The sequence below is a fragment of the Balaenoptera acutorostrata genome, chromosome 3, assembly GCF_949987535.1.
Source record: "Balaenoptera acutorostrata chromosome 3, mBalAcu1.1, whole genome shotgun sequence".
Classification (NCBI taxonomy): Eukaryota; Metazoa; Chordata; class Mammalia; order Artiodactyla; family Balaenopteridae; genus Balaenoptera; species Balaenoptera acutorostrata.
In genome coordinates this window covers 21,154,170-21,170,776 of record NC_080066.1, presented here as the reverse complement: position 1 = coordinate 21,170,776, position 16,607 = coordinate 21,154,170, and the positions used below count along the sequence as shown (strand labels likewise).

Sequence of the window (16,607 nt, the reverse complement as noted above, 5' to 3'; positions counted from 1 at the left end):
TTGGCAGAGCCTGGGTGGTCGTCAGAAGCGTCTGAGTGTTGGCACAGAGAAAGGTGGTGGGAAGTATGTCAGGATGGCTGTGAAGCCCTGAGCTGTTTAGACGACTGTTTGTTTATTCTCCAGGACAGCTGGGGATACAAGGTAGCAATTTCCATTCCGCTGAATTCACTGGAGCTTTGAAAATGGAAGTTGAGATAAGGAGACCGCACAGCATTTCCCCTGGGCCCCTAGGTTCCTCTCAGTAACAGCTCCAAGTGGTAAAAATCAAGTAGAAATTATTCAAGTTAACTCACCAACTGACCCCATCCTGTATACATGGAGAATTGGAATGGAAACAGTCAGGTTCTTGGGCAGCATACCGGTTATCCAGCCCTTCCCTTAATTATCCTGCTTTTAAACCCCGCCTGGTTGGGGCATGTGAGCCTCTGGGGGCCCTTGGAGACCTAGAATATTTATACCACTGCTTCTAGGAGCAGCACTTACTTTCTGATGTACTGGAGGCTCTTTCAGGATTCTAAGGGACTTGAAACACAAACAGGTTTGACTGAAATCAGTAAACAGACTAAATTGACTCAATGTTTGAGATTTTAGCTTTCTGCGGAGGGGTTTTGTTCTCCTGATAGCAAGTTACCGGTCCAGCCAGCTTCTCCACTGCTTCTCAGTGGATGTTTTCAGTGTTGCCCCTAAAACGGTGACCTGCAGTCTGTGAACTGAGTAGAGCTGACCCGAGGCCGCAGGCTGGGCACGTGTCACTTTGCATCTGCAGCCACCCTCCTTTGCTCCCCTGCCTCTCCATCTTGATTCCCACCCTCCTTCCGCTTGTGTCTTCCAGGTTTTGTTAGCTACGACAATCCCGTGTCTGCGCAAGCTGCTATCCAGGCTATGAATGGCTTTCAGATTGGCATGAAACGCTTGAAGGTCCAGCTGAAGCGCTCCAAAAACGACAGCAAACCTTACTGATCCTAACCCCAGAGGCTCCCTGCTCTTATTTTAGCTTTCTTAGGGTAAGTCCCACGAGCCAGCCTGGGCTCAACAGGAAAGGCAGAGGAGGACCACATTGCCAACTTTTACCAAGAGAGACGGTTATTTTTACAATAAGGCCTCCATTACCCCCTCCCGGCCCCCTACCCAGTTCGCCATAAACTCGGCTACCTTGTTTCTATCGAGTAAACTCCTCCTCCACTTGTGCCACTGTATTCTCCTTTGTTTTGCAATTTTGAATCTCCTTTTACCTTTTTTGTTTTTTGTTTTTTGCTTTTTTAAAGAAAAACACATACACAATAAATGACATCTTAAGAACTTAAAAGGCAAACAAAGGCTAACGTGCAATTCTAACTCTGAGACCCACCCCCTCTCCCCCTCCCCCACCCCGTGCCCCAGAGCACTGCCTGGAGAATTCGCCCCTCCTGCCCGCGCCCACCCCGCAGAGGGGCGCCAGCTGTTCATAGAGGGTAAGGCGGTGGCCTAGCGCGAGAGAAAAGCCAGGAGAAGCACTTAAAAACAATACAAAATGTCTTTCCACTACATTTGGTTTGTTTTAATAAGTAGGATTTTATTTTAGGGTTCAAAGAAACATGACATTTATTGGTCAGATTATTACACTGGTTGTCTATTTTGTTATTGTTTTATTTTAGTTTTTAGAAAGGATTAATGTAAAAAAAGATTTAGAGATCTGTTTCTTAAAGCTACAGGGTTTAAAAATTAAAAATGAGTGAAAATACTTGATGTTTCTTGAAAGATAAATTTAATAATAAATAAGTAATACATAAATACTACATAAAAAGAAAGCCACAGGCCTGTAAATTTTATTTGTAAAAAAAGCATTTCTATTTTTGTACAAAATTTTTACTGCCTCAGAAATAATGGAAGTTATTTATTGCCTATTGTTAACTTATTGGGTACCTAAAGAGCAGCTCTCTGTGCTAGCCAGATCCTTCTGAAGTAGTCTCTAGAGGAATCGTTCTAGGAATGGGCTTTTTTTCACCGTTGAACCCTAGGCCTCAAGTCCATGCTTTATCCTCTCAGTGTCTGTATCTGTCTGATGATTTTGTTCGTAACTGCCATTATCTAGTTTACAGTTCAGTCGTCTGACTTTCCCCATCTGTTACATTCGTTGAAACTGGACCCTCTCCCCCCCATCCCTTGCCAGCCCCTCACCCCAAAACACCCAGAATCCATCCCCTCTCCCTCTCCGGATGGATTCTCTTGGGTTCCTTTGTGCTGTGGATAAAGAGTGTAAGAAATGCAAATTACATGGATGGCTCGTAGACTCCCTAATGACCTAAGATTTGCATTAGTTTTTCTCCTGCACCCTGAAGAGTGATTTTGTTGCTGCTGCGTAGATTCTGTGTAACTTTTTACTCTCCCTGTTTTCTCCCTAGACATCTTCATGCCCGTTAGTTCACCGTTTGCCTAGCATGTCCCTGTGGCGTCTCAAAAAAAAGTTTCATCGTCCCGTCATTGTTTCTGATGTCTTTCTGACCTCACATCATATTTGGTTCTCCTACTGACCTTTGATCTAGTTTGACCTTTGAAATTTGCATGTGACCTCATCTAGCTATGAATTCTGGGAAGTCAATGTGAAAAACATTGCTGCATTCATGCAAGACTGAAATTTATTATTACACAAATTAATAATAGGAAAAAACCTGTGGCAAAAATGTTTCTTTTTTTTTTTTTTTTTTTTTCTTTTCATAAAACAGACTTGAAAGTATTATACAGGGATTGGCATTCTTCCCGGTCACTGGTAACAATAGCAATATGTGTCCAGGGACACAGAATGTTGGTTTCTAACAGACTACTTCCAAAAACAGTTTGAGAAAAAAACTGTCTGATTTTAAGTCTCTAGAGGTCTGTAATAGTTTTTACATTTTTCAGGCAGTGTAAAGTTTTTTGATAAGGCCATTTTAGGTGGCTCACTTTCTCATTAAGATATATATATAGAACCACTTTTTGTAGATTAGTATAAGAAAAATATTTACCCTGTTTTGGGGCAAATGCTACCTATTTGTGTCACCTTTTGCTGAACTGACTCACAGTTAGACAATCCATGGTTTAATGCACATGAAATTACCTATATTTTATACTGTTTCAATGTACAGGAGAAAGGTTACTGTAAACTGTTACGTTGGTGCTTCTGTGAATTAAGTTGTGGTTTCATCATGAGTCTTATGGTCTTAATGTTCTTTGTTGATAAGACAAGTTTAGAATTGGTTTACTTAAAACAAAAAAGAATTTCAAAAAAAAGTTGTTTGCTTACAAAAAATTTCATGTGAGGGAAAAAAGAAAACCTATTCCAGAGTAAGTTTTGTGTTGGCTTGTAAAGCATTGATGTCATTTTTTTTTTTTTTGTGGACTATTTAGATGTGTTTGTGTTCAGCAAAATGTGATTTTTTTTTTCTTTTAAAGAAAAAAAGTGAAAATATATAGTGCCAAATTCCAAAGGTACTTCCTTCCTAGAGCTTCAGTGTGTTTCTTGTGAGAAGTAATTTGATAACATGGGTATTTTATTATGTGTTTTGTATAAATCCCTAATATTTAAAAAACAAAAAACAACAAAAAAAAGAGGTTAAAAAGTTTGTTAACTTGCTATCCTGTGGTCTTGTTGCCTGAAATTGTTATTGTTTGTTATTTCTCTATGATGTTTTTTGTAAGACATTGTATAAGTGCCCATGTCTCACTTTTTTAACCACTCTGCACATCAATGCTGTGACGGCAACCTCACAATGTATTTTCTTCATGATATATGGAAACCTCTAAGGTGAGAAAGTTTTGAACTTTTAACCCTTTCTACCCAGCGCTATCTGGAATGTTAACTTTTTATGCTGTCATCATTTTCGTTTGTTTTGGGGTGTTTCTAATTTGGATTTTTTTTCCTGCATATATCTTTGAGTTGTTTCTGTCTTTACTACTATTATCCTTTGGTTGAGAGCCAAAAGGAAGGAAAAAAATACACTTTAAAAAGAGTTTACTGGATAAACCTTCTGAGGGGAACAGTAGATAGTCAAGCACCTAAATAAACCTTAAATTCAATATGCTTTTGAGATCAGGTTAGCGGTATGTTCCAGTTTAGAATAATTTCATATACCTTCCAGTTAAACGGCTTTGTGATGATGGGGTAGTCTTTTGAGGGATTTTTGGTTTTGTTTCTTACATATTCCCACATTAATGTTTCTTATCAGCCATTGTGCAGTGGATACCTCTGAATAAGCAAGGTGTCTGGAGTTAGAAGCTGACAGTCCTTTTCCCTGCCTTTTTGTTTCTTTTGAATTGAATGCATCTAAAGGGGACTGACCATCAAAGGCAAACTCAGTTCTTCATCACAGTTACTGACCAAATACCTAGCACCCGTTCCTGCTGCCACTTTCTAAAGCACCATATTTCTTTGACGTTCACTTCATGTGAGCAGGTCTCTTGCTGTCCTGACAGACAAACCCCAGTCATCCCCACAGTCCCAAAACAAACACACTCCTGCCTTTCTGGAAGCTTCTTTGTCTCTCTAATGGAGTTCAGAAACTGCTGGCTCCATTTCCTTCCTCCTTTTCCCGCTCACCACCCTGTTTGGTTTAATATTGTGTGTGGATGCGATAGCCCTGGGATGGAAAGGACTAGCCTCTAATGATGCAAAAAAAAAAAAAGTTTCCTTCTTATAGCACATGCACTTACAATGAAATGATCTGTATTATCCTCACACGTGTTTACTACTGCTGGGGCCTTCCTTCATCCTTCGAGGGCTATTTTGTACTTCCTGCAGCAAGCAGCTGAATAACAGAGGTTATCGCACTTGTCTGTCTCTCGTGTAGATGATAATATGGTGGTACACAGATACGTCCATAAGAACATAAGACAACACCATTTGAACTTCCTAGACTGTCTCATTCAGAACCTCTTATCAAGTATACATAAATCTTCTTAAACCATTTTTTCCCATTTCTTCACTGAAGCCAGAAGCGCTCCAGTGCCCTCCTCCCGCTGCCTGCATCTCCCCCAGAGGAGCTGAATGCACTTGACAAGAGGCTCAGGGTGGGCACTTAGAGCTGAGTGTTTATTCTGCAGGCAACCAAGACTGTACTGTTAAAGGGAAAGTCCTTTTTTTGGGGGGGTGGGCATGTTTCATTGCTAAAAAGATAACCCTCCTCAAAGACAAGTTGTCCTTTTCTTCACTTTCTCTTTTAATATCAAAAGGAAAAAGCTGCAAGGGTGCGAAGGGCCTGTGCCAGAAGAAAAAACAAACACACAGGGAAACTGCTTTTTTTAAAATCAAGTGTAGACAATAGTCATTTTTAAACTAAATTAGAGAATTGCGATCAAATGGCAGTCCTCAAAGGCGTAACAAGTTCATCTTTCTTTCACCATAGGGGTTATAGTTCTTTGGCTTGTGCTACTCTGGACTCATTTTACTGTTTCTGTTTTTATTATCTTAAGTGCTAATTAACAAGAAGAAATAAAATTTTAAAAAAACCTGTAGTTTCATTACCTTTTTGAATAATGTCATACAAAAAAAATGTATTTGTGTTTTTTTGTGCTGTGAGAATTGTTGTTTGTAGATTAATAATATCATTTTGTTTAGAATTACAAAATAGTTTTTAAATATTGTCTGAGAAAAGCCAAAGTTAATGCAACCTAGTGGAAAACTGTAAGACCATTTGAGTATTGTTTCTGTTTTATTGATGCATTTGGATTTTGTTGTTTGATGGAATTTGAGCCAAAAAAAAAAATACGCAGGCTTTCCTATTTCTACAACTGATTGTACTTATGCATTTTGTACCAGTGGAACTTTTTATACTGGAGATTAAAAAAAAAATGGAAATTTTTGTGGCTTACTCTAGTGGGCCCCCTGACAATGACTGATTTCAAGTTTGATTTCTGGTTGATAGAAAGAAAGTTGCTTTTCTTTTGAGAATTAAAAACTTTGGCTTGATTTCTTTTTTCCCTTTGCTTATATCTAGCATTAGAATTTTGTCTTAAAATACAGCAGTAAGTTTCACTTTTTATTCTGTATTGTGCAGTTACACAATAAGGTAATTAGATTTAGAAGTACTCAGTCACTTTAAGTGGATAAATGTATTAGTTAAAACTTTAGGGGTTTGCTTTTTTGCTGTTTAGATCAAAGTTTTTTCTGATTCTTCTGTCCTCATTGTGAACATAACCGTGTAGTTGAAACAGTCAAACTTATTTTTGTAACGTATGTTATTGTGTGATGCAGTTTTTTGCTTCTGTCTCCAATATTAAACCATTTTCCTAATACTTGTTTCTCTCTCTGAGTGTTGTATTGTTGGTAGCCATTATATGTTGGTGATACATCTACACACCTCACTGTTTCACGTATGTTTTTTTTTCTATATGTCGTGTAATAAGATACAGTCGATTCCACCTAAGTGAATATCTGATTTGGGGAAGGGGGAAACTACACACCAGCCACCTCTAATTTATGTACAACAGCCTATTTTAACCACTGCTTCCAAGATTTATACTTATTTCTATGGTCCACCTACAGAGTTGGATTTGCCAAGACCTTATCCGGTCTTCTCACCACACTGGTATATTTCACTTTCTCTCTGCCCCTCTCTCCCCTTCCCTTGGGTATATGTATGCAGTTCTTAACATTCATTAAAAATGGCTCTGCTTTGCTGCATAACCTTCAGCAGAGAAGCAGCAGAGCTGGGGTTTCTTCTGCCTACCCATGAGTCCAAAGGCATATCATTCATTACCATCAAACTCTTCTCAGAAACCAGTCACATTTTTTAAAAGAAAGAGGTGAGCTCTCAAGGGAAGAAAAAATAAACTTACTTACCTGGTGAATAGATGTGAAAGGGGTTAAATTTAAATCTATGCGTTGCCATCAATCAATAGATGTGTATAGAAAAGTAATTTAAATTATTTATTTTTAGAGCTAACTGAATCCAGGAGCAGCTTTAATTATTAAAACTAATGGAAGAGAAAAGAAATACTTGCAAGGGCTCAAATGGAAGCTCTACTCAGTCCGGTGGGATGGGAGGGGGAAGAGGTAAAGTTTCTCATGCCCAAGTCTTCATAATATATCATCCATTTCCCAATGAAAGCCAGGAAGGCCACAGGCACCCACACACTCCTTCCTGAATGAGTGCACATTTTGTAAAAAGCCTTGTCCCCCACGATCGCCCCAACCCCAGCTAGCAAAGAGAGAAGTAGAGAAGAAAACCATTCCTTGTAGCCCTCGAGAGCTGACGCCGCAGGCCCTCCTCCCTCTTCCACCCGTCTCTTGTGCTCAGGAATCTGACTGCTCCAAGTGCTCTTACACGATTCCATTGACGTCTGCTCCCTGCCTCAGCTCTCCCTCCCACTCTCCAGACGCACAAGCTCTGTCCGACTCAGGCCGCCCAGCACCGGCAGCCTTCCTCTGGCCGCCAAGGAGATTTTCCCTGCAGGTGCTCAGGCTCCTCACCCTCCGGTTTCGGCAGCCCCTCTGACCCCTAGACTGTCTTTTCCAGTCGGCTCAACAACAGAGGGGCCGGGTGAGGCGGAGGGAAGGAGGCTCTTTCCCCCATAGGCCGAACACCTCAGTGAAGTAACTTCCACCAGCTCTAAACCTGCACAGATGAGAGCTGACTTCCTGCCAATACTTCTGCTTTAAATCTCATCAGAGCCTTCATCAGTTTGCCTCTGAAAACCCACTGCTTACATTAGTGGGAAAAGACGGCTATGGGTGTGATTTCTTTTTCTTTCTTGTTATGTTATTATTGGGGGGGGGGGGGGTGGAGGGTGTGAGGGAGGGGAGAAGAGGGTAAAGAGGGTGATCGATTCTTTCCAAGATGCAAGTGTTTACTTTTTAAATATTTAAGTCATATAAGTATATAGGTCCACCATTTGACCAAGGCAAAATACTCATGCTAAGCAAAAGAAGGGAAAGACAAAGCCAGATTTTGTTGTTGTTTTGGAAAAACAACACAATAATTCTCCAAAGAAGGGGACAAAAATGCTAGTTCCCTTAAGCACTTAAGACTGTAAAGTTTGTCCCTGCCTAAATTCACACTTACCCTTTTGATTCTGTAAAACACCACTGCAGTGTCAGCAAGGTGTATCTGCTTGCCATACATGGACCACCTTGGGAAATGACAGACCTGTCAACGTTTACCTTGCTGATGGAAGCCACATATCTGCACAGCCCACAGCAGTTACGAGCAATCTCGGGCTGGCACTCTTAGCTGGCAGGCTAGGAAACACAGTGAACATTAATGTACTGTGAATCGTTCCTGATAAGTGAATAAAAACATTGTGACCAAACAATCAGCTTATTCACTTATCAGGAATCGACTGTTCTGCTAATTCGCTGTTTTTGTTTTTCATCTCTGTTGTAGTTCACTATTTCTGCTGTGTTCTGTTTTCTCCTCTCATGCTTGGGCAAAATCACTGGGAATATTATCTTCATGTGACCATGAAACGTTTATATCGAGTGAAAATGATATCTTAACAAAATCTATGCACTTGCTATCAGGAACACAATACTGGATGTGTCTTATATATATTGAACTATATAGTACTCGATTTCTTAAATAAAGCTTAAGAAAGGATTCTTGTGTGTAAAGTTAATGTGATTATTTTTCAAAGCAGTGTTTCTAAGGAGTATTTTTGTTCTTTTCTGTCTTGAGTGATACAGGTTATTTTTCATTAAAATTATGATCACTGGCTTTATGACTTAATATTCAATAAATTGACTTTGGAAACAAAATGGAGTGGGGGGAAGTTCTTCCTGGTGCATTTTAGCAAGAGTCATCTGGAAAATCATGCCCTTACTGGTGGCCCTGGCAAATCTCTACCCAGGCGCTGAGGGCGGCAGAAGAGAGCAGTCGCTTCGCCGCCAAAAGACACCTGGAAAGCGTCCAGAATCTGCCCTAACCTAGAAAACCCAACTGCCTTTCTAAATGTGATCCATCTCTTTAGGCTCAGAAGAAAGGGGATGAAAAAGAAAGGCAGATCCAAGAATAATGCTGGTCTGCACCGAAGTTTTTCCAAAATGAGATGACACTAGAACCATACCCTGCTGGAGAGCAATGGCGGGTCTATTCAGGACTGCAAAATGAGAGAAAGCAAGAGAAGGGGTTTGATCACTCAGGATGAGAAGGGTAAAATTTCAAAGCTATAGAGGAGAGACATCCTGTAACAGTTGCAAAGCTTATATGGGAGGCCTGCTGCTTGGTCCTTTGAAGGAATATTTTTGAAATTTTTCCTACAGGCCATAAGTCTGAACAGAATGGCATTTCCTGTTGGATTTTTTTGCTTTGAGGTTTTATGTTAGATTTGTTTTTCTTGCTTGATGTTTGATTTGAAGAAAAAGTCGTAAACTTCTACTTGCAAAATGGCACAGGCATCCTAATCCTTTATAAAACAAATCTTAGTCATCCCTGATAGCGAGGGACAGAGAGACGGTTAATGAAAATCCCCAGATAATCCAAAATTCTTCGTCCAGTCTCTGCCTCCTCCCACCCCAAACCTCCTACTCATATATATGTCAGCAAACCAAAAACTTCTAGTGAAAGTGAGAGATAAGAGAAATAACCAAGGGTAGCAAAATGAAAGGGTCGAGACAGACGTGCTTACTGGAGCCCATGCAGTTTGAGGTTGGAGTAGAGGTTCTGTTTTTTAAAAAAGGTTAAAACCACTGGTGTACATGAACTGGGCTCGGGTGCTGAAGAGTTGGTGGCCTTACTTGAGCATCAGTCACACTGCTAGAAAGAATCCTCTCTGTGAAAAAGGACACATCTGAGGCAATAATGGGAAGAAGAGCTCTGAGCCTCAGGGAACAAAGGATGAACACCAACATATTCCGCTCTCAGGTCTGCAGCCCCGATTCCATCGTCCCCCACTCCGGAACTCACCAGCCAGGAGCTGCGTGCTCGGAGACCAGCTCAGAGCCACAGCTTGAGGGGCTGAGGGTCTGTCAGGCGGGAGCTGCTTTAGGGGGAATGCACCATTTCTTTGAACCTTTCCCTACTGGCAGCAAAGCTGCCTGGCACCAACTTCTGCCTGCCCGCATCTGAAGGATGTTTTTAAAAATAAAAAATATATAAATATGTACATTACATACAAAAATATAAAAGACATAGTATGTGTTCTGCAACTGGTCAAAGCCCCAAATAAAAATCCCCAGCTTTGAGGCGCTAGCTGGCCCCTCAGTCGCAAAGCTGCTGTCAAAGGTGGGGAGTGTTCAGTGCTTAGGCACACTCTCTGGAGGCACGCTGCCTCCGTTGGAATGCCAGCTCTTGCACTCATCACCCGTGTAACCTCTCGGTGCCTTAACTTCCTCGTTGGCAAAACGGGCATAAGAATAATACCTACTGCAAGGGGTTGTTAGGAGGATTAACTAAGCCAATACTTACAAAACGCTGAGATGAGGATCCATCACGTTGCAAGTACTCAGTAAGGTCAACCAGTTAGCAGCAGTGGTCGCACCTACCGACATGGTGGGCTAAGCTCCCCTCCACCGCACTGGTCTCTTACTTTCTCCTGCTAGGTACGCACTCCGCCATCCCCAGAGAGCCCCACAGCTCTCCCTGGGTTCCTTGGACAACTATGGACAAGGTCTGACCAGAAACCGCAGCTCCTCCAGCAGAGACCTCTGCACCAACAAGGTCCAGGGCAGGCTTCTCCCCTCGTGAGAAACCGTACACTAGAGGCATACCCACCCTTAGGCTGCCCTAAGCCTTGGGGAACAACAACTAACTCCATTCTCAGAAAAGGAAACTGATTCCTCACTCGAATCCACCCCTCCCTACCTTTAAGTATTATATTTAGGTATCTCTTACCCAAAAGAAAAGCCCAGCCGTCCAGTTTAGGTCCTATGTGGGAATGACAAAATCACCTGGAAATTGCCTGTAACAAGCCTGTAGGTTCTATGCCCTTCCAAGGCAAAGCTGTGTCCTCAGTAGCAACCAGAATCTATAGGTCTTTGACCACCTTGGGAGGAGCAGGGGTCAGAGCTCAGAAGCCTGGATGTAGCCAAGCAGAGAGCTCTCTAGACCACGTCACCCCACCCCCAGTTCAACCAAAGGTGCTCTGCTTTTGCTTGTTTTATTTATTGGTGGTCCATGTAGAATTTTATTTAGAAACACAATTTTGTTACTAAAAGCACAAAAGATTAAAAACCACTGCTTTACAAGAGGGTAACTCTCAGACAGGGCCACCATTACCTAAGCCCTGTGACATACATTTATTGTCTTTGGAACCATTCTCTCCTTCCTTCTCCTTTCCTCATCTCTCTACACTTCTATGTTCCCATAGGTCACCGTCTGCGATGCATCATGACATTCACTATTTGCTGTGTGTTTACACATTGCTTACGTCTGTCTCCCAAGCTAGACTGTGAGCTCTTTGAAGGAAGTGACTGTGTCTCATTCATTGCTGTATCCCCAGTGCCTAACACAGTGCCTGCCATATAGTCAGTGTTCAGAACCGGTGGATGGACGGATGGGTGGGTGGATGGATGTAGCAGGTGACCTTGCTACGGATGGGAAAAGCATTCCTTATTAAATGGACAACCCAGGAAATATTTGTGGAGAGAAGTCTGACTATGGGATGGGATGAGGATGTGGAAACTGGTGGCAGAAGTCAGGAGCCACTATGGGAGGCCAGGGGCACAGATGGGGATGAGGAAGAACACGCAGCTGCTCGTGTGTCCCACATATGCAGGTTCTGCTCTGCTGCCACGGAGCTAATCAGCTACTGGGTCCTGAGTGGAAAGACATTCCTGCAATTAGGTCAAACTACCTTGAGTAGTACTGTCATCTTTTCTTAAGCTAAATTTTGTACCCTCTCAGGAATATTTTATATCTAGGGACTGTCCCTAGATATATGCTTCATATCTAAGAGACCAGACCACTGAACTGAGTACAAATCAATAGAAAACTATGACTAGAGGCAGTGGATGCTAAGGCACTCCTGAGAAGCAGGTCAACGCCTTTTCATGTTCTCTCAGCTGCAGCTACTGGTCAGCCTGCCAAGTTACTGCCTGGAGCAGGATGGGGCCCGGGCCAGCCCACAAGCAATACAGTACAACTAAGTCATTAGAACAGCCTTGAGGGCAAACAGTCCATGCTGCTGCCAGGATGCCATGTAGCTCCAGGCATCCAGGAAGTGCACTTGAATACAAGTAACGTGTCCCAACTTGTCAACAGCTACCACAAGGATAATGCATAATCCACTAATCACTCATTTGTTCAGAAACCATGTATTGAGCAGCCACTCCATGCGAGGCACCCGGGTAGGGGCTGGCAGTGCAAAGAAAAGTAATACATGGCCCTGCCTCCAGGACTCTGCCTTGATTAGCATATCTGCCAAGTAAGGAGAAACCCTTCAAACCAGCAAGAGTAGCTGGTCCAAACAAAACACTCTCTCCCCACAGTGGACACTGTATCACCACAGCACCCACACGGGATTACGTACTGAAGAGCCACAAACAGATGGCAGCTGTTTCAGACTTTCTAGTCCTTCACTGGGCTCAGTGCTACTCAGACACAATGTCTCCCTGGCTAAAGCTTAAAGGTCTGTCCTAGAGAAGAATGAAATACACTGGGTGATGGGGGTGGAAGAGCTGGGAAAGTCTTCTCAACACCAACGTCTCTACCCACGGCAGAGCTGAGCAAAGGGGCCCTATGTGCTCAAGAGTTGTGTTTCCCAGCTGGCCTTCTATGGTACAATCTTAGCAGTCTACAGAATGCGTTCCATCCAATAACCTCACCTCTTTAAAAACTATGACCTGAAACAAATGGGAGCCTTCCCATCAAGGAGTACAATGCGGCGGGGAGGGGACCGGTAAGGGGAGACAGAGCCTCGGCGGGAATGAAGGATGGGGCTATGGCATGAGAAAATGTCCTGCAGAGCTGACGGTGCAGTCACCACCCACCCGGAGCTCCAGGGTCCCAAGCCCACAAGCTTGCTCTCCACCCAGCTCCCACCTTCCCATCCCACTGTGAGTGTGTATTCCACATTCCAGGTTCATCTTCCCCTACAGGGCTAGACATACCCCTATTCCTAGTACCCCCTTCAGCCCAGTCACGTATTGGCTAGAACAAACCAAAAAGGAAACACTGAGGACTCTCACTAAAGAATACGATAGGAGTGACATGACCAAGAAGGCGACATAGGTCATTCCTGACTTCACTCCGCTTTACAAGAAGAACAGCTAACAACTATCATGGGCAAGACACCACTGAGAGAATCCTGGGAACAGAGTGAGGCTGCAGCACCCACTCCCCACCACCCCAGAGATAAGACAAACTGCAACAGAAGGGTAGGAGGAGCAGCCCCATGCTGACCACATGCCCCTCCCCCAGACCAGAGCAGCACAGCACCACGCCAAGAACTCTTCCCAGAGCCTTCAGTTCCTCCAGTGACAAAAGAGAGCCCAGGGGTGACATCCAGCCTCCCTAACACAATAGGTCACTTTGTGGGAGCCCCAACTCTAGCTTCACCCCACAGGAATCATGGGAATCTGTGAGGCTCAATCACGGGGAATCTGACCATGATGAAGAAGTGGGGAGGGGCTTCCAACAACCAGCCCTTGGACCTTGGCAGACCAAGTTCCTACCTGCAGAACCTAAGTAGTAGTGCCTACCTGTGGCTTTCCTCACCTGCAAAACCAAGGTGGTGGTGCAGCGTGACCAGAGAACTCAGCAAGGTGCAGGTCTGCTCACACCCAGGCAGAAGAGCTGAGTCAGCCCCACCTGCTGTGGAGGATGGCTCCTGCCCCCCGCATCCCCTCACCAGAAAGCTTGTTTGGGAAAATTTGGGAATTGCCTGAAGTGGGCCCACCCAGTCCCACCCAGGCAGGAGAGCTGAGTCATAGCTCACATGCTGCAGAGTACGGCCCCCAGCCCCATGTGACAGAAAGAGCTGCAAGAACACCTGGAACCTGCTGCATAACACAGCAATGCTTAAGCCAAGAGGCAGGTAGGCAGAGCTGATCACCCCCAAAGCAAAGCCAGTGGTCCAGGACTTCCCTAGTGGCATAGTGGTTAAGAATCCGCCTGCCATTGCAGGGAACATGAGTTCGAGCCCTGGTGCGGGAAGATCCCGCATGCCAAGGCGCAACTAAGCCCGTGCACCACAACTACTGAGCCCACATGCCTAGAGCCCTTGCTCCACAACGAGAAGCCACCGTAATGAGAAGCACACACACCACAACAAAGAGTAGACCCTGCTCGCCACTAGAGAAAGCCCGCGAGCAGCAACAAAGACCCAACGCAGCCAAAAATAAATACATTTTAAAAACAAAACAAAAAAACAAAGCCAGTGGCCCTGTTCAGCCAGGGGACCACCTGGGGCATGGGTTAGCTTGCACCAAGACCATAAAGAACCTTAGCAACCTTGGAGCTGCTTCTGTTGTGCCCAGACAGAGAAACTAATTCATAGCCCCACTCATTACTGAATACAGCCTTCAGCCTGCTGGACCAGAGAGTCTTACCAGAGCACACAGCAAGCTGCATAGCCCAGCCAACAGCCCTTCTTACAGTGACACCTGAACAAAGAGCACAGCCCATGGCTTTCCCTCTATGCAGAGCAAAGCCTTGGCATCACCTGACCAGAAATATTCAGTGTACACTCTTGCCTGATTCAGGTCCTCAAACTGCAGGGAAGCTAATTCTTAGCCCCACCTACTGCTGAGCATAGTATCCAGTCCTGACCATTTAGTAAGCCTGACCAGAGAATCCAGGCAACCACAAAGCCCATCCTACAGCCTCACTTGGACAGGGAACAAGCTAGCAGTTCTATCCAGCTGTTCTCAGCCAGTGGCACTCACCCCTCACCCCAACCTCACAGTTCAAACAGTTGCCTCACTAAAATCAGACCTTACAGCAGGCCCCACCTGTCCAAGGACATTACCAGCAGACATGCGTAAAAACCCACGCTGAGCTAATGGTAAAAACTATCTCTACCAAAGTAAACCTGCAAAGTCTGGAAGAGGAGACCACTTACTCAAATGCACAGACACCAACATAAGGAATTAAGGATTATTAAAAAATCAGGAAAATATGACACCACCAAAAGAAATTAATAAAGCTCAAATAACTGACCTTAAAGAAATAAAGACCTATGAATTGTCAAAGAATTCAGAATAATCCCCCTAAAGAAGTTTAGTGAAATACAAGAAAATAAAAACAACTGAAATTAGGAAAACAATGTATTAACAAAACAAGAAGTTAACAAAATGAGAAGTTCAACAAAGAAAGAGAAACCATCAAAAAGAACAAACAAATAGAAATTCTAGAGCTGAAAAATACAAAAAGTGTCTGAGGAATTCAATAGAGAGCTTCAAAAGCAGACTCAACCATGCAGAAGAAAGAATCAATGACCTGGAAGATAGGACATTTGAAATTATCCAGTCAGAGCAATAAGAAAAAAGAATAAAAAATAGTGAAGAAAGCCTATGGACTTATGGGACACAATGAAAAGAAACAATATTCACATCATGGGAATTCCAGAAGAGAAAGAGACAGAAAGTATATTTAGAGCAATAATGGCTAAAAACTTCCAAACTAAACATCCAGATACAACAGGCCCAAATGATCCCAAACAGGATGAATCCAAAGAGAGCTACACCAATACACATTATGATTAAATTGTCAAAAGTCAAAGACAAAAAAGATTTTTTAAAGCAGCAAGAAAAAAGAAAGAAGTTACATACAAGAGAACCCCATAGGACTACCAACAGATTTTCTTAGCAGAAACTTTTCAGGCCAGAAGAGAATGAGATGACATATTCAAAATTTTGAAAGAAAAAAACTGTCAACCAAGAATACTGTCCTTCATAAATGAAGGATGGATAAAGACTTTCCCAAACAAACAAAAGCTGAGGGAATTCATCACCACTAGACCTGCCTTACAAGAATGCTAATGGAGTTACTTGAGTGGAAATAAAAGAACACTAGTTAACATCATAAAGACATAAGGCAGCGAAAAACTCACTGGTAATAGTAAATATATAGTCAAAGTTAGATTTTGTAATAAGGAAAGAGTGGTACATAATTCACTTACAACTCTAAAAGTTAAAAAAAAATAGTAAAAATAACCAAAACTACAATGATCTGTTCTTAGTTACACAATATAAAATATATGTAAACTGTAACATCAATAACCTAAAATGTGAGGGGGAGAAATAAAAGTGTAAAGCATAGGAATTCTATTGAAGCTATGTTACTAGTTTAAATTTGGGTGTTATAATTTAAAGATATTTTATGTAAGCATCATGGTAACCAAAAGCGAAAAAACCTGTAGTAATTACACAAAAGAATGTGACAAAGAAGTCAAAGCATAGTGATACCACAAGACATCAAAACACAAAAAAAGGCAGCAGGATAAGAAACAAGGAACAATGGACTTACAAAACAACCAGAAAACAATTAATAAAATGGCAATATTGAGTCCTTACTTATCAATAATTACTTTAAATGTAAATGGATTAAATTCTCCACTCAAAAGACACAGAATGGCTGAATGGACTTAAAAAAAAAAAAGATCCAATGATATGCTGCCACAAGAGACTCACTTTAGCCTTAAAGACACACAGAGACTGAGAGTGATTGGATAGAAAAAGCTATTTCAAGCAAAGCATAACCAAACCAAACCAAAAAAGG

At 42.6% G+C, this 16,607-nt stretch overlaps 1 protein-coding gene across 9 annotated transcripts in view; it reads left to right on the top strand.

Moving 5' to 3' along the window:
• CELF2 (CUGBP Elav-like family member 2) overlaps positions 1-6,246 on the top strand; it is a 313,311-nt gene extending 307,065 nt beyond the window's left edge. For all 9 annotated transcript variants that reach the window (XM_028162880.2, XM_057543107.1, XM_057543108.1 and 6 more), the window contains exons 13-14: positions 833-1,004; positions 2,382-6,246. In XM_028162880.2, the coding sequence (XP_028018681.1) occupies positions 833-960 (128 nt within the window). In that variant the 3' untranslated portion in view covers positions 961-1,004; positions 2,382-6,246. The remainder of the gene's footprint in view (positions 1-832; positions 1,005-2,381) is intronic.
• Positions 6,247-16,607: the final 10,361 nt, after the last annotated feature.